This window comes from Fundulus heteroclitus, chromosome 24 (assembly GCF_011125445.2).
Source record: "Fundulus heteroclitus isolate FHET01 chromosome 24, MU-UCD_Fhet_4.1, whole genome shotgun sequence".
NCBI classification, from domain to species: Eukaryota; Metazoa; Chordata; class Actinopteri; order Cyprinodontiformes; family Fundulidae; genus Fundulus; species Fundulus heteroclitus.
The window spans coordinates 28,706,727-28,733,698 of record NC_046384.1 but is presented as its reverse complement, the minus strand read 5'-3'; the positions used below and the strand labels follow the sequence as shown (position 1 = coordinate 28,733,698).

At 43.1% G+C, this 26,972-nt stretch overlaps 1 protein-coding gene across 1 annotated transcript in view; it reads right to left on the bottom strand.

Annotated features, from left to right (window-relative positions):
- Nucleotides 1–24,211, bottom strand: part of sts (steroid sulfatase (microsomal), isozyme S) — a gene marked incomplete in the record, with an annotated part of 49,679 nt that extends 25,468 nt beyond the window's left edge. The window contains 9 exon segments of the mRNA XM_036128217.1: nt 103–224; nt 355–514; nt 1,735–1,872; nt 2,449–2,585; nt 3,719–4,130; nt 4,326–4,448; nt 6,343–6,464; nt 13,132–13,309; nt 24,125–24,211. Coding sequence (XP_035984110.1) covers nt 103–224; nt 355–514; nt 1,735–1,872; nt 2,449–2,585; nt 3,719–4,130; nt 4,326–4,448; nt 6,343–6,464; nt 13,132–13,292 — 1,375 coding nt within the window.
- Between the last annotated feature and the right edge of the window lie 2,761 nt (nt 24,212–26,972).

The window sequence follows — 26,972 nt, the reverse complement described above, 5'->3', positions numbered from 1 at the left end:
TACAGCTGTTTAAACTGCGTTTCTTAGCATAGAATGTAAGATTTCTGCCTTTTGTTCTCTGTGAGTAAATGAGTAGATCGAAGCGTGAATAAAACCACTCACTGTTTTGGGGATGCCATCTCACTGCATTTAAGTAGGCGTTACAGTAATGGAACAGAAATTCATGGTTGGACCTTTCAGCTCTGCCCTGCAGCAAGTCCATGAGGTCATGACCATCAATTTCCCTATAACCCAGAACACAGTCAGGAAGCCATGTGACACAGAGACGTATGAAAAAAGTAACTCCTAAAAATCAGCCTGGACCTCAAAGCTGTTTTTGATTGACGGCAGAAGTGGAGCTAAGTGCAGACTAACCTGTCCTGGGGAACCGCAGCTCCACTCAGATGAACCACAGTAGGGAACAGGTCCATGTTGCTAGTGGGCTCATCTACCTCTCTGCCACCGGGAATTTTGCCCAACCAACTCAGAATTCCAGGAACCCGAATCCCTCCTTCCCAATTTGTGGACTTTCCTGCTGCTCAAGCACAGAATCCACAGTCCTAATGAGGCATTTCTAGTCACCGAACAGTGCTTGGTCGGTTCCCTTAGCAACAGAGGGCATCCTAATGCTAGTCGCCACTGTAGGATTAAAGCTTTTTCTTTTTTTCTATTTTTCTTTTTTACAGCTTATTCTTGATGAAGTTTCAGAAATATCCAGCAGTGACATACTTGATCTGATCATTTTCTTGGAAGTTTCTTGAAGGAGAAACTGCAGTTAAGTAAAAATGAGAGGGAAAATGAATTGATTTAGTCTGTGCTTAAGAAGAAGCTTTTTACCCAAGGGTAATTCCCCTAAAGCAACAATGACTAAAAGACATGAGAAAAGCCAAACGGTACATGACTATAACATTTTTCACAGAGAACAATTCTGAAAAATGTGGTTTCCATTTTCCTTCAGTTCTCCTTTCTCCGATTCCTCAAAATGAAATCCAGTGAAACAAATTGTCTTTAGAAGTAACTTGATGAGTAAGTAGAGCCAACCTGGGGAAAGTTTAATCTCAGCATGAAACACATGACAGTATTTATCAGAGAAGCAGCTAATAGGTCCATGACAACTCTGGGGGAGCTGCAGAGATCCACAGCTGGGAGAATCTGTCATCTAATAGCAACGTGCTTCACAAGCTACACAACAAACATATAAGAAGGTATCCTGGTCCTAAAAGACCAGATTGCAACTTCTTAGCCTAGAAATAAAACAGTATTTGTAAGAAAACTAACACTATACATCACCCTGAATGCACCATTCCCATGGTAAAACATAATAAAATATGTTTTTAGGCATACAGGAAAGCTGGTCAGAGTCGATAGGGAGGTGAAATTTAGCTAAATACCGAACAGTCTTGGAGGTTCACCTTTCAGTAGGACAACAACACAAAACACAGAGCCTACAATGGAATAGTTTAGAATGACCTAGTCAAAGTCTAGACATAAAATCAACAGAATCTACAGTAGAACATAGAAACTGATGTTCACATACCCCTGTCATCCAATATGACTGAACTTGGGCTTCTTGCAAAGAAGAATGGGCAAACATTTAATTTCTATAATTCCAGGGTCTACAGTCAAAAGGTATGTTTTTGGAGTTTGATGTTTGCGTACTTTTATATGAACATTTCTTCACATTCAGGTTCTAGCAATAAAAGACTAAAAAAGAACAATATAATTTCCTAGACTTTAATGCCACCCATGACCTACCTTTATATATTCCATTCCATCCTCCATGTACCTCGCCTTCAGAAGACAGTTCCTCCAGATGAGCCCCCTGGTCTGAAGTCAGGTAAAGCAGTGTGTTTTCTCTCAACCTGAGCCTGTCTAGCGTCTGCAGGATCTGGCCTGAAAAGAATAAAATGAGCCGCATTGAATGGTCTGAACTCCATTTAATGAGATATATAAACATAACTGTTTTGCCAAAAAGTTGAAAATAAGGCACAAATAGTGCTTCTTTTAAAGACGTTTCACATTTTTAGACTGTTTCTGATGGACTGCCAGACAGAGAAATTACTATTAAACCACAGCAGCAGTAGCAAGTTTCAATTTCATTATGAAAGAGAAAACTGATAATATGACAGCATTTAGGGAATAGTTACGAGCAACACTTACTTGTAAAAAGTTTGTACAATATATGGTACGATATGATAAAAAGTACTTTAATGAACCCAGAGTTGGGATTTTGAATTAGTGTTTAGTTATTATTATTCAAGAGCTTTGGTCATCCCTGTTGTTCAGAATTATTTAATGAAGCCAATAAACTTGAATGGCTGAATCTTTTGAGAAAAGGTCCCAGAGCTTAAGAGATGAATGTTGACAAGAAACACTATTTGAAAAAGAATCTCCAGAAACTATAAAAATAAATCACCCTTTATTCAAATTAGGAGTCCCAAGATTATATGCTGCTCTGCTCTGACCCACCAACACTCCAGTCCACTTCATGAACAGCATCTCCGTAGACCCCATGGCTGCTTGTTCCTTTAAACGCCGCAGAAGCAAATATGGCTGTGTGTACTTGCAGGTAGGACAAAAACAACAGGAAGGGCCTAGCGGAGTTTCTGCAGAGACAGATAATACTCCCTGAATGGTGCAAGAAACAAATGTTTTATTATTGTTTACAGATGTTATTTTCTTAACTTGTTACTTAAATGTATATATATACAATGTGTATACAAGTCAAAAACGTGTCAGATTTTTGTGAAGTAAAAGCCTTTTTCTCCATTTTAATTTGTCACATATTCTGTCGGATTAAACTGAAAAGCAACCAAATCTAATAACTTTTTTTTTTTTTACAGATTTGAATGTGTTTTATTTATGACTTTAATGTGTGCTTGAAGTCACTGATGCGGAAAAATGACATCCAACCTCAGCTATCTAGCCAGAAACCTGAAGGGCTGATATATACTATACATATATAACTGTTTATGATTTCAAACTCTTTGGCAAAAAGATCAAACTGTTCCTCCAGACTTTGGGACATTTACATCTGGAATGCAAAAACAGTCAAGTCCTTCCTCCTTAGCCCAGGCAAGGTGTTTCTGGTCTTGTTTGTCTGTATTCTTGAATCTTTGACTCCAACTGTTACCTCTGTTGATTAAAAACCCTTTTATGCAACACTTTCCCCTTTCACTCAACTTTCCTTTAATCTACTTAGTCTTACTCCTAGACCTTGTACACATGTAACAGCATATTTTAAAGAAATATGTTGTTCAAAATAAAAGCGATGTTGAACAGCAATGTGACTGTGTAAAACAGCTGATCTCCAAGAGCTTTTTCTCATTTGCATCTCAATGTATTGGAGCACAAGTAAAAGGCCTCTGAACCAGCCCAAAATGATTCAGACCACTGGCTGATTTAGATTTAAATCATTTTCACTCAACCATGAGATTTGTTGGCATTACAGCAATCAAACCCTTCTTGCTGCTGAACAGCTTTTTGCATGTGTCCTCTGGTATTTTGATGATTTATCTTAGACAATCATTTCCTTACTGTTACCTTCATTTTAGCTCCCTCCACAGATTCTGTATCAGATTCATGTCAGGATAAAATGTTTATATTATTTATAGTCAGAAGAAACATTTTGGTAAAAGTAGGATATTACTTTATACCAAAATTCTATCTGCAGAATGAATGATTTCAAACCTAACTTTATACACTAACCCACATGAACTTTGGGAAAGTAGTGCCATACCGCTCAATGAATCCCACCCCCTCCTGAGTCATTTTCTGCGTGAGGTTTTCAGAATTGAACGGCTGCTCCACGATGCTGTGATCTCTGAAGAGAATGCAGTTCAAGTACGGGATGATTTTGACAAATCCTGCTATCAGCAGAGTGACCACGCCCAGCGTCAACAGCAGGCCTAAGATCAGCACTCTGCGTAAAGCGATGAGGCCGCTCCAGTGGAGAACCGCTGCACTCAACAACACTGCTCCCAGTGAACCATATGGTAAATATTTATGGATTTGGAAAACGGTGCCGTGACCAGGTCGACAGTCTCGCAGGTTGGTTAATGGGATGCCGAAGAAGTAATCAAAGCCATGGTTGCTAGGGTGGTGGCAATGATCGTCGCTACTTTTACAGTTAAGTCCAAGGTGCCATTTCCCTGGAAAAAGAAATTAAAAAAGAAAGATGTCGCATAAAGAAAAGGCTTTAGATTTGATGAAAGCTTAGTTTTAGATCAACCCTGCATTTAACGGTAAAATAAATCACTTTAATATAAAAAAAAAAAAAGCCTAGTACTGGGGAAAAAAGTGAACTTACTGCTGTTTAGTCCAAGGAGTGGGTGAGTATTGCATACCTATAAGAGCGGTCTTGTAGCCCTGTTGCTTAGCAATTTTAGCAAAGGTAACTTCATGAGTAGGTAGACCTCCGGATGCTGCATTGAATAAAAAGACCCCTGGTCTTAAATGACCAACTAATCCTGTTGGAGTGGAAAACAGAGGAGAAAATATTATTCCTTATTTTGTTTTTAAGTGAAATCAATCAATTGTGTTTTTGTGGGTTCATTTTCTTTACTTGTTGTATATTGGTTCATATTTTGTTAATTATGAAAGTAATCTTTTAGTATTACTGAATTAAATTAAATTAAAAATCTATCTGGAGAATGTGTGCTTTTATCCATATAATAATCTGTGATATCTGTTAAACACTAAAAACTAAACAAAGACGTCCTGAAGTATAAGCTGGTTTTTAAACTTTTAAGCTGCAGTTTCAAAGAGCTAAAAAAAACAGTCCTTTGGCCAGCTGGCTAATAGAGGACAGCTATGTTTTTTTTCCCTCAAACTTATAAAATCCAGCTATTTACTTTGGCAGAAGTCATGGCGTAATAAAGCTAATTGTTTGTCATTTCACAGCTACAGCTATCAAGATATTTTAAATGAAAACTATTAGGATCATGTATGCATTTTATTTTGTTTTAAATATTTGTGAATAATGTGATGGGGGGATGTTTTTCGTCTAGTTTATCATTCGGAGCGGATCCCATTTCTGTGGTTTAAAATTGAAATCTCAATCATTCACCGGCTCCCAGAAATGCCTTGAGCAGTAATCAATCAGTAGTAAAGTTGTGTTTTGATCATCACTCTGAAATATTATTTTTGAAGAACCCATTTTATTTTCAATGTTGCTTAATTTTTATGTGTTTTGCAGACATTTGTTTATTTACAGCTCTATTAGGCTTTCAATCAGCTGGAGGTCTTGCGTTTGACTAATAATAATAATTGAACATCTTTGAACTCACAATGGAGAAATTCATTTGTGCATCTTAACCCATCCCCTTGGGGAGCAGTGGACTGCCACTGTGCGGCTCCAAGGTAAGCAATATGGGGTTAAGGGTCTTGCTTAGGGACCCAGAGGGCAGGTTGTGGGGATCGAACAAGGTACTTGCAACCTTCTCAGAGCGCAAGTGCACTGCTCTAACCACTAGGCCACCACTCCCCCTTAGGCCATTGCCACAATTGTTTTCTCTATTATTTTGTAGATTTGCTGCTGAGTTGTGAGCAATGATTTCTTGACCAATCTCTGGCCAAGTTTCAGCTGTCAAAAAGATGACCTAACCCTTGGCTCTAGATAAAATTATACAGGGAAGTTCAAGAACTGCAATAGAAGCAGAAGACCTAGCTAGATTGAAGTTTTTGCCATTTCTACGAGCTTTAGTCTAGCCATGGGCTTAATTTAATTAGACGTCCACGCCCAGGATGATTAGAAACTGTCTTAAATGCTTTCTACTTGTAAATAATCTAATAATATCTGTAGAGTGGTAGGGTTCAAATTGTTTGTAAATGGCCATGTAATCCTCCCTGTACTAACCAGAAGTAGCAGTGACTTTTCAAAGGTCACTGCTGATGCATGTTCCCTTATCATGGTGTTAACACACACTTGTGTGCTCCAGGGCAGCAAAGGTATGCTCAGAACCATAGTTAGGGTTGGCTGTCCTTGTGCTTGGAAGTTGGATTTTCCAAGGGAAAACTGTGTTGGACTTGTAATCTGTCCAGGGTGTATGCTGGAGATTGGTACAACAATACCTAGATTAAGTGAGCATAGCAGATGGATGAATGAATGACAGCTGGAAATACACTGAGCACTTCCCATGGAGCGGGAATTCTGAATGGGAAAGTTGGAGGTCACGAAGTTAGTGTCAAAACAAAAGGCCCATTTCACGATTATCTCAATTAACAACTCTATCTGTCTTCCCAGAATAACTGAATAAAGTGTTAAATCATTTAGAAAACAAATAATTGTGTTTGGCTAATGGAGATTTGTTCAATGTCACATGTTTCATATATGTCTTCTCTTGGTGTTTCTGGGGAACTAGCCTGATCTTATTGGGTACCGTCCTGTGAGGAATGCTGCTCGGCTCGGAGTGCAAAGGCTTGCAGCAGCAATGTGGTGAGTCAGCTTCACCCCTTCCTGCGCTAACCGGTCAATATTGGTGGTCCTGTGAATCACATGATCGATAACGACAAGTCAAATTCAACAGCCTTACAAAATTTGGTATTTATGGATACTTGAAACAAGCGATTGTTTTTGAATGTAGTGAAAAAAAATGCTCTGAAAATTTAATTGTCCAGTATTTTGTTGGGACACCTTTAGATTTAATTACAGCACACATTTACCTTGGCTACAGGACATTGGTTATGGGAGATTCAGACTGTTTTATATGCCCTTCTGCAGAGCATCCAAAAGATCATGAAATGAGTTGAGTTCAGGTCTGAACTCTGTATGAGGAGGATATCCCATGTTCCCTAAATGTTCCCACTTATTCACAAACCAAAACAGATTATTCCTGCCATACACTACCAGGGATGAAAAAAATGCTCCTTCAGTACAATCAGATGACAGCTGTCTTGACACTGGGATTTTTTTCCCATTCCTCAAGACTAAAATCAATTCAATTCAATCAAACTGTATTTATATAGCGCCAATTCACAACATATGTCTTCTCAAGGCAATTTACAAAATCAAATTCAATTAATTCATACAGACTGGTAAAAAAGTTTCCTTTATTCAGACTTTATCAACACTTATCAACAGATTAAAAACACACAACAGATAAAAACACACAACTGCCTATTAAGAGGAGAATCACGTCCATTTAAACTCCATTCACAACATTTAACAAATAAACGACTCCATGGTTATTTCCAGATTTCAGACGAAAATTAGGTCAGTTGCAACAAAAACGCCACCTTCCTGAGTCCATTCCAGCTGCTTTATCCTTGTAAAATATTTTTGTTTCTAGATAAACCAGTATGAATGGATCAAATGAAACAGACGCTAAATGTACTGTTACGGCTGCAGTGGGTCCCTGCCTTTTTCCTGGAGACAGGCCTTCTGCAGGTGTTGTGTTTTTCCTTGATTGGTTCTCTGCGGCTTGAAAAGTGGCCGTGCTGCAGCAAAGAAGGAAGCTTCTTTCCCTCTCCCTCCTCAGAACCCGTTTGGTTTGTATCTTGTGATTGGGTTGTTGTTAGGTTTGTTTTGACATTTCTAGTTGGTTAAAGGTTTTGTATTAATCTATTTTGGTTTCTCATTTCAGTTATTAATTCTTCCAAGTTTTATTTCTTTAATATAATTTAATAAATTCCAATTTCATTGAATCATAAAATCCTTGTGTGGTCTCCATTAATGTTACCCCACCAAATGGGCCTGGTGGACATAACAGTACAAATAACCACTAAATAAAGTTAAGACCAAGATTATTTATAACTCTGATCGCTCTTCCTGCTGCTGTTAACGCAAACTCCAGCAGGAATTACTGATGGCCAGAAGCTGTGACAGAAGCTGAAACAGCTCCGCAGAAGGCAGGTTTAAACTGAGCTCTGATTGAAAAGTTCTGTGAACGTATTTTCCGCAGCCCTTATTTTTTTTTTGTGTGAGAAATGCCATGTGTGGTGTGTGTGGTCAGGGAAATGTGTGTTACAGAGTTGAGAGCCCTGCTAATAGTGTGATCATTGAGGCTGGGTTTTCTTTTTAACTAAACCCATTATCACTGTATGATCAGATACAATATAGTGGTGCAGCTATCAAATTTTGTTTTTCATAAATTTGTTTACCCCTCCATGGGCTGCCACCTTACCGTGGTGAAGGGGTTTTAGTGTCCCAATGATCCTAGGAGCTATGCTGCCAGGGGCTTTATGCCCCTAGTAGGGTCACCCAAGGCAGACAGGTCCTAGGTGAGGGACCAGACAAAGAGCAGCCCAAAACCCCCTTATGATAAATACGAACAATTGATATTTTGTTCCCTCGCCCGGACGTGGGTCACCGGGGCCCCACTCTGGAGCCAGGCCTGGAGGTGGGGCACATTGGCGAGCGCCTGGTGGCCGGGCTTTTGCCCATGGAGCCCGGCCGGGCTCAGCCCGAAGAGTTCCCGTTCCAATGGGCTCACCACCTGTCGCAGGGGCCAAAGGGGTCGGGTGCATTGTATAATGGGTGGCAGTAGAGGGCGGGGACATTGGCCTTCCGATCCTCAGTGCAGAAGCTGGCTCTTGGGACGTGGAATGTCACCTCGCTGGTGGGCAAGGAGCCGGAGCTAGTGCGCGAGGTTGAGAGGTTCTGACTAGAGATAGTCGGGCTCATCTCAACGCATGGCTCTGGCTCTGGAACCAGTCTCCTCGAGAGGTGCTGGACATTCTTCCACTATGGAGTTGGGCATACATGTTGCCCCTCATCTCGGTGCCTGCATGTTGGGGTTCACCCCGGTGAACGAGAGGGTTTCTTCCCTCCGCATACGTGTGGGGGGACGGGTTCTGACTGTTGTTTGTGCTTATGCGCCAAACATCAGGTCAGATTACCCACCCTTTTTGTATTCCTTGGAGGGGATACTGGAGAGTGCCTCTCCTGGGGAGTCCCTCGTTTTGCTGGGGGACTTCAACGCTCATGTGGGCAATGACAGTGAGACCTGGAGAGGCGTGGTTGGGAGGAATGGCCCACCTGATCTAAACTCGAGTGGTGTTCTGTTGTTGGACTTCTGTGCTCATCACGGATTGTCCATCACGAACACCATGTTCAAGCGTAAGGGTGTCCACATGTGCTCTTGGCACCAGGACACCCTAGGCCGGAGTTCGATGATTGACTTTGCTGTCGTTTCATCTGACCTGCGGCCGCATGTCTTGGACACTCGGGTGAAGAGAGGGGCGGAGCTCTCCACCGACCACTACCTGGTGGTGAGTTGGCTCCGATGGTGGGGGAGGAAGCCGGTCAGACCTGGCAGGCCCAAACGTATTGTGAGGGTTTGCTGGGAACGTCTGGCAGAGTCCCCCATTAGATGGAGCTTTAACTCCCACCTCCGGAAGAGCTTTGAACACGTCCTGAGGGAGGCGGGGGACATTAGGCCCATTCACACTACACTTTTTTAAATCGAGCCGAGACCAGTCCGAGCTCGGTAACCGAGATAACTCTTGTGTGTAAATGGTCAGCAGACTGAACCAGACCGCGCTAAACATAACTGGACCGGTTATAAAGAGCGCATGAGCAGACCGCGTCATCCCCTTACAGTCAGCTGACTGTCCGCGTTTTTTCCGCCGTGTCTGGCTGCACGTCCCGATTCACACTCCATTCAGACAAATTTCAGAATAATACTAGCTTCCTTACCGTGCCACACGGTTTCCAGAGATGATTCTGCTTAGCAGTGTGATGAATCTCAGTGTCTGTTGTTGTTTCCTGCCTCTGTAAATCCTTATTAGATGTTCGTTTGTCTTATCCACGTCCCAAAAGCCGACTCTGTCTAACCATAACATCCTGAATGTTACGGGCGCAGCCGTTTTGTTTTGCTGCTTCCGCCTTCAATCACTAGGAGGCGAGGAGCAACAAAGGAACCGGGATAGTGTGGTGTGTAAACGGTCGTCTTGGCTTAGTTAACTGGTCCAAGCTCAGACTGGTCTCGGCTCGGTTAAAAAAGTGTAGTGTAAACAGGCTTATAGAGTCTGAGTAGACCATGTTCCGCGCCTCTATTGTTGAGGCGGCTAGTCTGAGCTGTGTTGGTTAACGCGGCTCTGCAGCATCGCGTGGACATCGGGGGCAGTTCCCCTGGATTGGCAAACTGGGGTGGTGGTCCCCCTATTCAAAAAGAGGGACCGGAGGGTGTGTTCCAACTACAGAGGAATCACTTTAATAAGGGCTGTCAGGTATGACCGGTGTCTGGTCCACATTGCCGGCAGTAAGTCAGACTCGTTTCCGGTGAGACTTGGACTCTGCCAAAGTTGCCCTTTGTCACTGATTCTGTTCATAACTTTTATGAACAGAATTTCTAGGCGCAGCCAAGGTGTTGAGGGGATCCGTTTTGGTGGCCTTAGGATTGTGTCTCTGCTATTCGCAAATGACGTGGTCCTATTGGCTTCATCAGGGCGTGATCTACAGCTCTCACTGGAGTGGTTTGCAGCCGAGTGTGAAGCGGCCGGGATGAGAATCGATGCCTCCAAATCTGAGACCATGGTCTTGAAAAAAGGGTAGAGTGCCTCCTCTGGATTGGGGAGGATGTGCTGCCCCTAGTGGAGGAGTTAAAGTATCTTGGGGTCTTGTTCACGAATGAGGGGAAGATGGAGCGGGAGATCGACAGGCCGATTGTTGCGGCGTCTGTTGTGAAGCGGGCGCTGTACCTATCCATTGTGGTGAAGAGAGAGCTGAGCCAAAAGGCGAAGCTCTCAATTTACCGGTCAATCTACGTTCCTACCCTCATCTATGACATCATCTACGACCCAAAGCTCGTGACCAAAAGAACAAGATCCCGGATACAAGCGGCCAAAATGAATTTTCTCCGTAGTGTGTCTGGGCTCTCCCTTAGAGATAGGGTGAGGAGCTCAGGCATCCGGGAAGGACTCAGAGTAGACCCGCTGCTCCTTCACGTCGAGAGGAGCCAGTTGAGGTGGCTCGGGCATCTGGTTAGGATGCCTCCCTGGTGAGGTGTTCCGGGCACGTCCCACCAGGAGGAGGCCCAGGGGAAGACCCAGGACACGCTGGAGGGACTATGTTTCTCGGCTGGCCTGGGAACGCCTTGGGATTCCCCCGGAGGAGCTGGCCCAAGTGGCTGGGGAGAGGGACGTCTGGGCCTCCCTACTGAAGCTGCTACCCCCGCGACCCAATCCCGGATAAGCGGAAGAAGATGGATGGATGGATGGATGGATGGATAATTTTGTTTAACTATTTAAAGAGATCTACTCTTAAATTTAAATATTCCAATAAACATGCTTTCTGAACTGCATAAAGAACATTCATTTTACATTTAAAAAAGCATTGCCTATAGTAAAAAAGGGTAAACTGCAATTCATACAAGAATAAATGCATGAAATCCACCAGGGAAAAATAAATATACAGTAAAATTATCGAATATCAATATTTCAGGCCAAATTTTCATATCTGTGCATCTCTAATATTGATAAGTTAAAATCTTTAAAATCAGAAAAAGAATCTGACCATTCTCAGTTTCCACTCAGAATTTTCCTCAAATTGTTTGGTTTAATTTTGTTTTAATAATATCCTAAAATAGTTACGTGATCACCAATAGTTATTGAATCATTTAGTGACTAGCTCTGATTTAATTATATAGTATTCAATTGAAACTCATACTGGGATTCTGAGAGTAAATTAAATGAACATTCCTGTCACTCCTTCGTGTAGTGTGGTTGCCACATTGGGCCTTTTAGACAGATTTTGGAAAGATATACCAGTAATGATAAAAGATTTAATGAAACTAATCTAGTTTGACACACACACACACACACACACACACACACACACACACACACACACACACACACACACACACACACACACACACCTCTACTGTGCTTTTTCCCTTACTGTGCTGCTTTCTGTTTTAGTTGTAGTGTCAGAAAGGTCAAATCAGAGACCTCAAGCTGTACCTTTTATAAATAGAAACAATTAAGCTTAGAATTTTTAGTGATGAAGCTCGTTTCAGGGAAACTTTATGATGAATAGAAACAATTCTCCAATTTTAACTGTGGTTTAGAAAAGGTCGGATCAGAGACCTTGAGTTGTAGCTTTGAGAAATGTATGAAAAAGAAAAATTAAGCTTTGAGTTTTTAATGATGAAGCTTGTTTCAGTGACACAACGAAACGAAAGAAGTTATTCTAGTTGTTGCTTCAGAAATTTTGGACAAAATTTCTTTAAATCAGAGATCCCAAGAATATACTTAACGGTAGCTTATTCCTTATTATTAATAGAAACAATTAAGTCTTTCTGTTTGTTTGTTAATGTATGAAAAAAGTCTAGTCAAGAATTTACTTAGCTTATTCCTTTGTTTTTCCCTTTCTCTGCAATGTTTTTCTGTTCGTGTACAGCACTTTGAATAGTCTTGTTACTGAAAAGTGCTATATAAATAAACATGCCTTGTCATGCCTTTTGCTCACACTAACATTCGCTCACCGTTGATGATGACCAGTAACATAACAGATCATTTTATAGTAAAATAAACACTTACCGTCATTCAGGAATCCCACACCGCGGTGGCCAAGTAGGGGCCTCTCTCCCTCTCAGCTTCCATCTCAATTCAGCATCTTTTAATTTATTAGGTATCTGCTGCAACTGTTCTGTTTTTAAATATGGTGGGACTGATTCTAGTTCTGGAGTCACTATTGTTACACAAACAGTGACTCCACCCCTTAGCCAATAAGAGACAGGCAGCTTTCTGAAGAGACGCTTCCAAGTCGTCTCGCAGAGGTTGGAACCCCAGTGTTGAAGGTACAATTGTAATGGTTCTATGGAAAATGCGACACGTACCAAAGCAATCCGCCTTTAGTTAGTACTACTGGAAAAGGGGCATTAGACAGCATGCTGATGGACTGCATTGCAGAACATGGACATGCGTGGGTTCTCTCTGGGTTCTCTAGTTTCCTCCAACTGTCCAAAAAATTACATTTTGCTTAATGTCTCTGTTTAAATTGCTATGTTGCCCTGTGATGGACTGCAGGTGTACCCTGTCTCTCGTCAAATGCTGCTGGAGGAAGACATGAGCAGGAAAAAGCAGGCATAGAGGATGGAAGAATTGACTCAGGGTCTGAAACAAAGGCTCAAATGTCTCCCATTACAGAAAAATCTTAACCCTGACATGGTACCAGAGCAATCTACTTACAAGTTATGGTGTTTTTACCTTAGTGTTGCATTACCATAACAGCCCACATCTCCAATTCCAAGATCATCTAGCATCATCAGGATAAAATTGGGCTTGATGTTTTCCTGTAGCAGGACAGATTTCCCCGCCAAGAGCAACAGCAGCAGCAGATAAGGGTGTGGCATCAAAGCAGGCCTCATTTTATCCAATAGAAGAACTGAGGACGATACAGATAAAAATGCTGATGTGTGTGTTGTTCAATTTGGAAAGTATGAAAAAACCCACAGAATTTTATGTACAAAAGACAGAAATTCATCCGACTAAAGTTACTTTTCCTGTTATAAGTATGACAAACATTCCCACAAATAAATTGGTAGATCTGTGTATTTTTTTAAAGAGAATCCAATTGAACCTATAATAGCCTTAAAGGCCACATTTGAGCTATCGTTTTCAGTGCATGAATCTTTAAAACCCCCACGAAAACCATTATTTAACACATCAATCAAATAAGTCGGAGATGTGGTCTGAAAATTTAAAGTAAGGGCATGGTGGACAATAAAAAACAAACAGAAGTGATGTCAGTGCTTTACAAATTGGATGAGAAAAACTAAGGGTTAAATATTCAAATGAATTGAAGCTATTAATTGGTCTGGGATTAATCAATAAATTAGACTGAAAGATAGTTGTAACTCTTCTTCGTCGCCCAATTTTTCGTGAAATATGAAAATTTCAATAATTAGAAGGAGTTGCCTCTTTATACTAATTTTTCTGCCACCAAATTTCTGTGAAACAAAATAAATCAATCTGCTTATCACAAATCAAATCATTAACTAACCAAATCTTTGAGGAGAGATATCTTATTTAAAAAAAACATTTCATTATTTTAATGTGCTGAGTCAGGGTTGTTATTTTTCATGAGATTTCCGTGATTTACTCAGTTTAGATAAGTAAATCTAAACTGAGTAAATCTAAATCTAAACCGGATTGGGCCCCGCGACCCAATCCCGGATAAGCGGAAAAAAACAAACGGATGGACAAACAATTACTATTCCACAAGTTGTTGCTTTTATTGAACCAAAGGCAATTCCCTGTTACAGTAATTGACAGACAAAACAGCTTTGAGAATCCCACTGGACTCTCTATTTTACACCCTTCCAAGATGGTGACTATAATGACACGTGACCCTTATGCATCACCTTGCGTGATGCGTAAGGGGAGGTCTTAATGACGTAACCACGCTTACACTGATGTGGGGTAGTACCTCGCTCAGAGAAGGAGCGGCTTGGCTGAAGCCGCGAACTGAGTTTTTACAAAAAGATTGAACTCGTTGATAAGAGGACAGGAGAAAGCAAAAAGGGGGACAGAAAAAGATGGAAAAATCCGCTCTCGGCAGAGCCACTTATAAAGCACAAATCAACACAGCCAAAATCACTTTCAAAATGCATGCACATACAAACACAAAATATTCAGCAATTAAAACACTCCATCTTGGAGTAAACAAGAATTAGCTAAGTTCCTACTTTTGCCCAGGCACTAAAATATTACCACCCTATGGGTGAAAACAGAAATAAAAAGGAGAAAATCCCGTTTACTTGTGTTGTCTTCAGGGAAGTCCTAAAGCGCTCCAAGTCTGGGGCGTCCTGAATGCGCTTTGGCGGACGCAAGTGTCGGACAGCGGGGAAACAGGAGGGGAAGTCCCTTTGCCTTTCTCGTCCTCTGGGCGTTCAGACGCTTTGTTCGGCCAAAACAAAAGCGTGGTCCTCTTTCGATCACCGGGAGATAAAACGGCTCACAGTCTTTGATCAAAGGGAATTCAAAAGTATTTTTAAGTCGACCTCCTGTATCAGCAGTACAGGGATGGAGTTGCTTCAGTAATCTTCGGTCCAGCAAAGAATTATCAAGCACGTAGCGTGTGGGGGTTGAAACCCATGGAGTGAAACAGCTGCGTGCCTTCCCGTACTGGTGGAGTGCCAAGAAGAAGAAAGAACGCTTGTGCGGTCGGAATAAATACCTTCCCCATAGTAACGTTATCTTTCTGTCCTTTTGTAATGCCGGCGGCCATTTTGGGCCGTGTTGCATGATGGGAGTTGGTGGCCATTTTGATCACATTGCATCATGGGAAATGCAGTCTATCACGTTCCGAACTAGTGCAGGCTGTCACGTCCTGAACTGGCGTTACACCTCCAAGGGGGACGATGAGGGCGCTGGGGTAGAGGAAGAGCCAGCAGCATGACAGAGAGCATAGCTCTCAACTCTCACGCATTGACCATGTGACACACGCATTTCATCAATTGCACACGCTCACACGCATTACTTTGAAAATCTCAATCTTACAATCAAAATCTCACTCTTGAAACACACGCATACGGACGCTTCGCGTCATGGCGGAACCAATTTGCGGTACAATGGTTTCCGGACGTCCAGTAGTAGAGGGAACACAGCTGCAAGGACCGCCGCCGCGCAAACAAGTTTCCCTCATCCAAAGTGAAACACTTCTACGGTACGTGTTGCGTGCGAATTACATGGTAAGTCATCATGTTTTATTAGTTTGAAATAATTCAAATTGCCTAATAATTTCTGAAAGCAAACTGTCGCCATTACTTTCCTTCTTTATCGAATGATGTGAAGTAAGAAAGTAAGATAGTCCGTTTAAAATAGTGACCGTCTTGAATCGACCAACCCCCCCCCCCCCCCCCCACCCCCGTCGGACTACAATCTCACTCTCAACTGTCGTCAAAGGTTGAGAGGTATGCAGAGAGAGATCTTGGAGCGCTGAAGTACCAGCAGAACCAGCAACACTGCAGAGAGAGTTCTTGGAGCGCTGGAGTTGCAGCAGAACCAGCAGCGCTGCAGAGAGTTCTTGGAGTGCTTGGGTTGAGGAAGAGCCGGCAGCTCAGCAGAGAGAGAGTTCAGTAGTGATGTTACGTGATGTGCCGAGGCTTCGAGGCGTGTGTCGAGTAATGGAGGGGGCGTTTCCGTAAAGCGCGTATCGAGGCTGCTTCATTTAGGGGAGGAGCCGAAAACGATGACGGCCGAAGCCTCGCTGCCCGGCTTTACCACGTGACTGCTTCGGGAAGTGGCTCAGAGTTTGCCAGATGACCGGTTCATTCAGAACCAGTCAAGGCTGCACCTGGATCATAGAACAGTTCTGCTAACCAGATGCAGTTTAAAACGCCACTTGGTCTGTTTATAAGTTTCGTTTTTATTAATTCTGCATTTTTTAACTACATGCACCGTATTTCTGTGCCTCAGCGCTGGCTCCTCCCCCCCCCCCCCTTTCCCTCGGAACAGGTGCTTTTATCACCGTTCACCATTCAAAACGTGAATCACTACGTTTAGTTCCCTCACATCGGTAACAACGTGTGCCAGTTAAAGCCAATAGGAGAGTTACTAGCTGTGTTTAATGCTGTTTCGTTTTTAACAATATAGAATCACTGCCTCGCGCTTTAATTCAGGTGCGCACTTTTAAGGGTAATTTTAAAGAACTTGTAACATCAGAGGCTTCATTTCAGACCTGTCAGTACCCCTGTTCCCTTTAGCGCACCAACGGGGGTAAAATCCGCCCACCGCACTGACGAGAGCAATAGAAATTGTTCTGGTCAGCGCGGCGACTGACTGAGAAACATGTCGCTGTGAAAGGTGATGAGAATGTTATAAACTGTAACAGTCTAGAAGTGCATTGAGCTGAAAGGAGGGAGACATCAGCAGCTGAATCATGCGTAAAGACGCAGCGTGAACCTCTGTGTGCTTCAGTGTTGCTGCTGAGGGGAAATTGTTGACCTTAACCCCCCCCCCCTCCCCAAAATTAGCATAATCTCACTCTTAACTTTTGATCAAAGTTGAGAGGTCTCATTATTACACACCATGCCATATCACATGACACTACTATTTTGGGAATAATTACACACAGAGAATACATTCAAACAATATTTTATTATAAACATAGCCTATGTGTATACACAATTTATGTAGACAAATGATTTCGTCCTACACCTTTTGTGAAGTTATTCCCAAGAGCCATAATAAACAAAAAAATCAATGCATCACACGTGTTAAGATACAGCTGGCTGTGATTATACACCTGGCCAGTAGGTGGTTTCATGTGCACATGAAGCTCCAAGAAATGAACCCTTTCTCGAACCAGTTGGCTCAAGTGGTTCAATGCCTCATGAGCCTTCATCTCACCATCACTAGAGTTCAGTAAGAGCCGGCAGCACAGCAGAGAGAGGTCTTGGAGTGCTTGGGTTGAGGAAGAGCCGGCAGTACAGCAGAGAGACAGAGTTCAGTAAGAGCTAGCAGCACAGCAGAGAGAGTTACCGGCAGGCGGGCAGGCGAAGGAAGCACTGGCAGGAAGACGTAGAAAGCACGGGCTGGACGAGGTATGAGTGAAGACGATCAGGCAGGGGAGAGCAGACTGAAGGGAGCTTAAGTAGGGAGGATGGCAGGTGAACTGAGTCCGGGCTTAATTAGAGCATGACAGGTGTAGGTGATTAGGCATGGAGTGGAACTGGGCTGCATGGGAGATGGAAAGTGCCGGAACTGTCCAGGGTGAGAAAGGTAAAAACTGAACCCTGACAGGGTCGGCTTGAATCTTTTACCTAAGACTGAAAGAAGAAAGTTTTACAGATGGCGGTTAAACTTCTGCAAGACCCAGTAAATGTTGAGTGGCTAAGGACAGAATTACTTGGAGATTAATTGGCAATCTGTATCATCGGCAGGTATCACGTGGGAGGCCCTGAAGGCTGTGATTAGGGTACGGAATATCGAACGTACGTAATGCCATAAGAAAATTAAAACACGGGAGCAGCTAGAATTTGAAAATGTAAATAAACAGGCTGAAACAAAGGGGAAGCAACATATGACACAAGAAGGCATGAGAAAAGTAACCAAGTTAAAATATCAGGATAATAACACATTATCCCAGAAGGTTGAATTTTATCTATTTAGGGCTAAACAAACATATTTTGAGTCAGGAGATACAGCAGGAAAGTTGCTTACCATTTATATAAAGCAGAGGGAGTTGTCCTCCACTATTCCTGCTATTAGATCGCCAACTGGAGACCTGCTTACTGCAACTGTAGATATTAATCAGGCCCTTAAAGAATGTTATAGTAATCTCTATAGTTCAACAAGAGGAACAAGAAGAAGAAATCCATAAGTTTATAGAACCACTAGGACTCCCAAAACTGACAGACGAACAGAGGGATTTTCTAGACCTTGATATTACTATTGATGAGATTAAAGGGGTAATTAAGGCTTTACCGTCAAGTAAAGCACCTGGGCCCAAAGGCTATTTTGGTTAATTCTTTAAGAACTTTGCAACGGAATTAGCTTCACCTTTAATAGAGGTGTATAAGGAATCGCTAGAGGTGGGTGTGCTGCCACCAACTTTGAGACAAGCCCTTATTTGTCTAGTTCCTAAAACAGGTAAAGATCTGAATGAACGCAAGAATTACCATCCTGTTTCCTTATTGGAAATAGAGGTTAAGATCATTTTAAAAAATGTTGACAAACCGATTAGACAGCGTAATTACTTCATCGATTCATACTGACCAAGTGGGATTCATTCCTCAGATAATATTAGACGCCTTATTGATGTTAGGTGGTCGTGGCTGACCCCTAGTTCGCAGTTGCTACAATCTCTATTGATGCTGAAAAGGCGTTTGATATGGTTGAATTGGGGTATTTGTTCAAAAGTTTAGAACAGTTCGGATTTGGTAGCACCTTTATAAGATTGATTTGTGTATTATATAAGCACCCAGAAGCAGCAGTGCAGACCAATGGTCTTGTTTGAGATTATTTTACGTTGGGAAGAGGAACCAGGCAGGGTTCACCCCTATCCCCTTTGCTCTTTTGTTTAGCCATTGAGCCTCTCGCAGCTGCCTTATGGGAGGTGACAGATTTCCCGGGGATCACTGTTGGTGGGATGGTACATAAACTGATGTTTTATGCAGATGACATATTATTCATAGTATCTAGTCCTGGCAGATCTGTACCATGTCTTCTTGGAATTATAGACTTCAACATTTTCCGGCTACAGGGTGAACTGGTCCAAGTTTGAGGCACTCCACTTAACAGCTTATTGCCCATCCACTGCCTTTTATCCAGGTGCATTTCAGTGGCCTCAACAAGGTATTCTGTATTTGGGTATTTAGTTTCCCAGACAGCTTAAAGATTTGGTATTGGTCAATTTTGAACCATTATTATGAAAAATCTCATGTGATGTTGAAAGATGAACAACTCTTAATTTGTCTATGGCAGGTAAAGTTAATATTTGGAAAATTACCTATGTTCTCAAACCAAATTAGCTTATGCAGTCCCTCCCATTAGAAATTCCCTACTGTTATATTTAAAGCTTCGACAGAATATCCGAGACATTTATTTGGAATGGTAAACAGCCCGTTTGAACCATAGTAAGTTACAAAGATCAGCTGATAAAGGAGGCTTAGGGCTAACAAATACGTTATTTTACTATTATGCTTTTAATTTAAGGATCTTGGCCCATTGGTCTCTACCTCCCGAAAGAGCCCCGCCGTGGTATTGTATGGAACAAGCTGTTGTTGCCCGTCTGAAATAAGTAAAAAAGCAAAAATCCCATAATTGCCCGAATATTAAAATTTAATCCCTTTCTAAATGTCTCTTTAAGCATTTGGTTAAATCCTAAATTAAAAATTGGTAAATTTCCCATTTATTGGAAGATATGGCAGGAGAACGGTGTGGTCACATTAGGGGATCTGTATTGTGATGGTACGTTAAAATCTTTTGGGGAGTTGGTGCGGCAGTTCAATATCCCTACATCCCACTTTTACAGGTACCTGCAACTCCAGCATATGTTGGGAGGGGTTTTTGGGTCCGCAGCTCTCTATTATTCTATGCTGATTCAGACTCTTGGTAATGGGGCCTTTGCAGCTCTGCAGAAGGCATGGGAAAGGGATCAGAACTTAACATTTAGTGATGACGATTGGAACAGAATCTGTAGGAATTTCTAGGGATGCAAGAGTATGCCTTATTCAGTTCAAAATTTTGCATCATTTTTTATTAGACTCCCTCTAGATTATTTAGATTAGGATTATTATGAAGGTACTTTAATTCATGTTTTATGGTCATGTCACAAAGCCCAACAATGCTGGACCAATGTTTATGATAATCTATGTAAGATTACAAAAATGCAATTTCCATTTATTCCTAGATTATTTGTGTCATGATGCGGCCTGGTGTCTGCATTTTTAGCAGTTCCTGCCTCCTCCTTCCCAGCGCAGCCTGATCAGGATCATCTGTCAAACTGTAATCACCTGTGACTGGCTCCACCTGCTCACCCCTCTTTAAATAGTCACATCAGTCTGTTCCTGGTTGCCGGGTCGTCTGCAGTCTTTACCTGCAACCTCCACTCACTCCACGCCTGTCTACTGCCTTGCTGTTGGGACTTCTGTTACCTAAGTGCCTCAGTTCTCTGGTCTCCTTCCAGTCAGCCTGCTCCTGCTATTCATCAACTCCAGCCCAGTAACTTACTCTGGTTTTCACCTTCCACTACTCCTTCTTTGCAATAAACTCTCAAGATCAGCTCTTTGTGTGTGTGCTCTGTCCGGGTTCATGAAGACAAATCATGACAATACAACCCGGCCAAAGATTAACCCGGACTCCACACACACAGCTTTGTGCAGGAGCGGGCTGGATTTAGCTGCTTCTGTTTCCATGTTCTCCACCTGCTGCCGTTCTCCACTGTTCTCAAGTTCCTGTGCTGTTCCACGTTCTCAAGTTCCAGCAGCTGTTCCACGTTCTCAAGTTCCAGCAGCTGTTCCACGTTCTCAAATTCCAGCAGCTGTTCCACATTCTCAAAGTCCAGCAGCTGTTCCTTGTTCTCAAGTTCCTGTGTTCCCAGCATTCTCAAGTTCCTGTGTTCCCAGCGTTCTCATGTTCCTGCCTTAGATCTTTAGTTTCCTAGTTTAGCTTTTATTTTCCAGATTTGCTTTAGCTTTAGTTTAGTTCAGCTTTAGTTTTCTGGTTCTCTTGCTTCTAGTTTCGCTTTAGTTCTCTAGGCTTCTAGTTCTACCTTAGTTTTCTAGTTTTTCTTGAGTTTTCTAGTTTTGCTTTAATCTCTTAGCTCTTGCTTTAGTTTCTTGGTTTGCTTTGCCCTGTAGTTCTCGTCTAAGCCCTGTAGTTCTCGTCTAAGCCTTGTAGTTCTCGTTTAAGCTCTGTAGTTCTTGTCTAAGCTCTGTATTTATTAATTAGTTCCTGCGCTGAATGGGTTCCTGCGCTTTCCGGCGCACGTTAAGGTCCCTGCGCTCATTAAGGTCCCTGAGCTCATTAAGGTCCCTGAGCTCCCTAGTGACGAGCTATTTAACACCCCTTGATTTAGTCTGCTTCTGATACTCTTGGTTTCCTTGTTTTAGTGCTCCTGAGTTATTGCAGCATTTTCTTACGCTCTTTACTTCCCCTATGTTCTTTATTTTTGGTTTGCCCTGTTTAGGTTAGTCTAGTCCCCTCTAGCCTTCAAGTAGTTTTTATTTTGTCTTGACTTCCCCTGGAGTCTCTGTTCTGTTCACCTAGTCCTTTTAGTTCTTGTTTTCCTCGGTGTTTAGGCGCCGCCAGAGCCCTCCGGCGCGCCTATGTTGCCGGCTGAGTCCTCTGGTGCGCCAGCCTGTCGTGGCCCAGCGCACGCAAGCCGCCGCCAGAGCCCTCCGGCGCTCCCTAGTCGCCGTCTGTGCCCTATGGCGCGCCCAGCCTGTTGCTGCCCAGCGCATCCCCTGTTCCCTGGCGTGTTAGGACGCCCTCTGTTCTCGGTTCCCCGGCGCGTTTAGACGCCCTCTGTTCTTGGTTCCCCGGCGTGTTTAGACGTCCTCTGTTCTCGGTTCCCCGGCGTGTTAGTACGCCCTCTGTTCTTGTTCCCTGGCGTTTTAGACGTTCCTGCTTCCCGTGCGCCCCGGCGTTTCCCTTGCGCCCCGGCGTTTCCCTCACGTCCCGGCAATTTCTTCCCTTGCGCCCCGGCATTTCCCTCACGCCCCGGCAATCTCCTTCCTTGGGCCCCGGCGTTTCCCTCACACCCCGGTGATCTCTTCCCTTGCGCCCCGGCATTTCCCTCACGCCCCAGCGACCTCTTTTCTTTCCCCTGGCATTTCCGTATGCCCATTCCTTCCTCCTTGCGTTTCGATACACTAGTTGTGCGAGACAGCGTTTCCGTACGTCTGTTGAGCCCTAGTGATTCCATACGTCTGTCCTTCCCTCTGGTGTTGTCGTACGCTAGTGTTGCTCTGGCGTTTTCGTACGCTTGTTGAGCCCTAGTATTTTCATACACCTGTTTTTATAGTCCCCAGCGTTTTCTGTACGCTTTCCTGGTCCCCAGCGTTTCTGTACGCTTTCCTGGTCCCCAGCGTTTCCGTACGCTTTCCTAGTCCCTAGCGTTTCCGTACGCTTTCCTAGTCCCCAGCGTTTCCGTACGCTTTCCTACTCCCCAGCGTTTCCGTGGCTCTTTAGTTCCCCAGTGTTTTCTAGGCTCTGTCAGGACAGGATAAACATGTTCAAAGTTTTATGATTGGCAGACAAATACAAACAAAATATTATTTGAGGAAATAACCCCTATTAAAAACCACTTGTGCCACCCTCAAGCCTGTTTAAAAAAATAGCACAACCCACCAGTAAGATGCATCTAAAAAAGTATTTTATCCTGTTGCTCTTCCTTTTTAGTCACACTTGCATCGATATATATTTAAAAATGGCAAAAGCATTCAAGTATGTTTATTTCATGTAGAGTTAAGGTGAGCTCTTACTCTTCTAGTTCAAAGGTGAGTACTGATAACTCTTCTTATGACACAGTACCAATGAAGTAGCTTTCAGTTTCAAAAAAGTTGGTGACGCCTGTGTTAGACTAACGCAGACATGTCACAGTAAAGAGAATTTAGACCAAAATTGAGGGTCTGAAACACCAAACAGATCCATCGAGTACAAAAACGGGAAGTGACACAATACAGAAAGCATAGTTGGGTAGTTCCAACCATTTTCAATTCCAGCTCCACAGCAGAGACTGGGACTAATGTTTAAACCAGTGGTCTCACACTCCAATCCTCGACAACTGCTGTCCTGCAAAGGTTGCAGCTCAAATATTTGAGTTTGAGACCACTGGTTTAAAAACACTTGGTTAAGGGAACATGATTAAGGAAACCTAGGCAGGATTTTTATTTCCTGAAGCCATATGGGGACTAATCTGTCCCACTGTAACCATGGTTGTATAATTATTTATAACTTGATTCTTGCTGCATTTATATGTTTGAAGGGGGAAAGTAGCAGCCAGATGCTGCTGATTAAAGGGCTCGGTTAAGTGATTAACAGCAAGTATGACCACCTTTATAACATTGTGAGTTTACACAATTGGCTGCTTCTACTTCACAATTTTTCTTTACTCTGTATTGTTCTATCGCATAAAATTCCAATAAAATACTAGTTTGTGTTGGTTTGACTTGAGTCATGAAACCTGTGAATGAGCCAGTACAGCAGCAAATCTGCAACAGAATGAATGAAAAAGACAAGAATCAAGGTGTAGCACAAGCCTGTCAAAGTCTAGACTCCAAGCTTTAGAGCAATGTACTGAAGAAAAGGCAAAACAAAGAGTAAGCCAAAATCCGACCATAACAATGCTGCGATGTTTTGCTACTCAATGCGGCTATACATCCTATTAATGCTGGGGTGCACATAGTTTTGCCTTTGACAGTCCTGCAAACCTTCTTTCCCCTTGCATTCTGCATACACCATACATAACTTCTAGATGCAATAAATAACAGTGATTTAATTTTACCCTGATAAAATAAAACCATTGCTTCTTGAATAAATGAATATCAATTCTATAGCTTTAAGTTCTGATGAGGCGTTTTTTACTTTGCTCAAACTCAGCCTCACTGGGGAAACCTACAGTTGGTACCCTTGTGAGTACCCTTTCTTACATGGAATCTCACATGGAATGTTATTTTGTCTTTGTGTCTCGTTAGCTGCATGTCTTCATAAAGAACAAGCAGTGCAGAATAACAGGTTTGTCAGCACTTACCCACAGCTCTGTTTTCAGTCACACACACAGTAACGAAGCAGGAAGTGAAGCAGGCTGGGTGACAGTAAAGTGGTGTCCCTTGAAGTTGAGCAGCACTTCCTGTTGGAGTTTCAAGGTAAACCTACAGAAAACATTAGAACCATGTTTTACTAAAAGCATGACCTCATGAAGTGAAAGCAAACAAAACTCCTCTTTTTAGCTCAGCGTTTACTTGAATTTCAGTAATTATATATTGTTTGTATCTATATATATATATATTTCTATTCAACTTTATTTTATTTATCTTTTGAACAAGTATGTTTTGATCTAATGAGTTATCTAACTAATTTTAGTACCTAGGGTGTCTTGATCTGTTAACTATGTATAATTGTTGATCTTTTGATTGTTATCATAGATTTCCTCAAGATTTCCATAGATTTCCTGTAAGACATTAAGTATATTTTCGGCAGTCTTCATTGTCGCGGTTATTCCAGAATAAAATGTGTGTATATATATATATATATATATATATATATATATATATATATATATATATATATATAAGGTGGCAGCCTCCCTGGGCTGCAGCTGATGTGTACCGGCAGTCGAAGCGGCAGGCGGCTCGGCTGGTCGCCGAGGCAAAAACTCAGGCGTGGGAAGAGTTCGGAGAGGCCATGGAGAAAGACTTCCGTACGGCTTCGAAGCGATTCTGGTCCACTATCCGGCGTCTCAGGAGGGGGAAGCAGTGCAGTACCAACACTGTTTACAGTGTGGGTGGTGTGCTGCTGACCTCGACTCGGGACGTCGTACGTCGGTGGGCGGAATACTTCGAAGACCTCCTTAATCCCACCAACACGTCTTCTGTTGCGGAAGCAGAGCCTGAGGACTCTGGGTCGGGTTCTCCCATCTCTGGTGCTGAGGTTCCCGAGGTTGTTAAAAAGCTCCTCAGTGGCAAGGCCCCGAGGGTGGATGAGATTCGCCCGGAGTACCTTAAGGCTCTGGATGTTGTGGGGCTGTGTTGGTTAACGCGGCTCTGCAACATTGCGTGGACATCGGGGGCAGTTCCCCTGGATTGGCAGACTGGGGTGGTGGTCCCCCTAGTTAAAAAAGGGGACCGGAGAGTGTGTTCCAACTACAGGGGAATCACACTCTTAAGCCTCCCTGGTAAGGTCTATTCAGGGGTTCTGGAAAGGAGGGTCCGTCGGATAGTCGAATCTCGAATTCAGGAAAAACAGCGTGGTTTTCGTCCTGGCCGTGGAACACTGGACCAGCTCTATACCCTCAGCAGGATTCTGGAGGGGGCATGGGAGTTTGCCCAACCAGTCTACATGTGCTTTGTGGATCTAGAGAAAGCATTCGACCGTGTCCCCCGAGGGATCCTGTGGGGGGTACTCCGGGAGTATGGAGTACTGGGCCCTATAATAAGGGCTGTCAGGTCTCTGTATGACCGGTGTCAGAGTCTGGTCCGCATTGCCGGCAGTAAGTCAGACTCGTTTCCGGTGAGAGTTGGACTCCGCCAAGGTTGCCCTTTGTCACCGATTCTGTTCATAACTTTTATGGACAGAATTTCTAGGCGCAGCCAAGGTGTTGAGGGGATCCGTTTTGGTGGCCTTAGGATTGCGTCTCTGCTATTCGCGGATGACGTGGTCCTATTGGCTTCATCAGGGCGTGATCTACAGCTCTCACTGAAGCGGTTCGCAGCCGAGTGCGAAGCGGCCGGGATGAAAATCAGTGCCTCCAAATCCGAGACCATGGTCTTGAACCGGAAAAGGGTAGAGTGCCTTCTCCGGGTTGGGGAGGATGTGCTGCCCCTAGTGGAGGAGTTCAAGTATCTTGGGGTCTTGTTCACGAATGAGGGGAGGATGGAGCGGGAGATCGACAGGCGGATTGGTGCAGCGTCTGCTGTGAAGCGGGCGCTGTACCTATCCGTTGTGGTGAAGAGAGAGCTGAGCCAAAAGGCGAAGCTCTCGATTTACCGGTCGATCTACGTTCCTACCCTCATTTATGGTCACGAGCTTTGGGTCGTGACCGAAAGAACAAGATCCCGGATACAAGCGGCTGAAATGAGTTTTCTCCGTAGTGTGTCTGGGCTCTCCCTTAGAGATAGGGTGAGGAGCTCAGTCATCCGGGGAGGACTCAGAGTAGAGCCGCTGCTCCTCCACGTCGAGAGGAGCTTTCTGAGCTGTGAGAAGTGAATTATGACCATTACATTCTTTGAGTGGCCTTTTGCATTAGAGCATCAAAAATGACTTATTTAGGTGTCAGAAGTACCAAATTAGGTCTCCCCACAAGGTGTAAGCAGTGTTTCCACACACCTTAGTTGTTGGACAGCTCCCATCTGTTTTAGCGCCCAAATCGTCTGAATCATGTAAAATATAAATTTCACTGAGTTTAAACAGTGTTCTGCTGTTACTAATGACCGGGCACATAGAATGATCATTTGCAGCATATTTGGCTTCAAATTTCTGCCTTTCTGAGCTGTGAGAAGTGAATTATAACCATTACAATTTTTGAGTGGCCTTTTGCATTAGAGCAGCCAAAATGACTTATTTAGGTGTCAGAAGTACCAAATTAGGTCTCCCCACAAGGTTTAAGCATTGTTAACACACAACTTAGTTTATTGACTGCTCTCTTCTGTTTTAGCGCCCAAATCGTCTGAATCATGTTAAATATGAATTTCACTGAGTTTAAACAGTGTTCTGCTGTTACTAATGACCGGGCTCATAGAATGATCATTTGCAGCATATTTGGCTTCAAATTTCTGCCTTTCTGAGCTGTGAGAAGTGAATTATAACCATTACATTCTTTGAGTGACCTTTTGCATTAGAGCAGCTAAAATGACTTATATGTGTGTAAGAAGGACCAAATT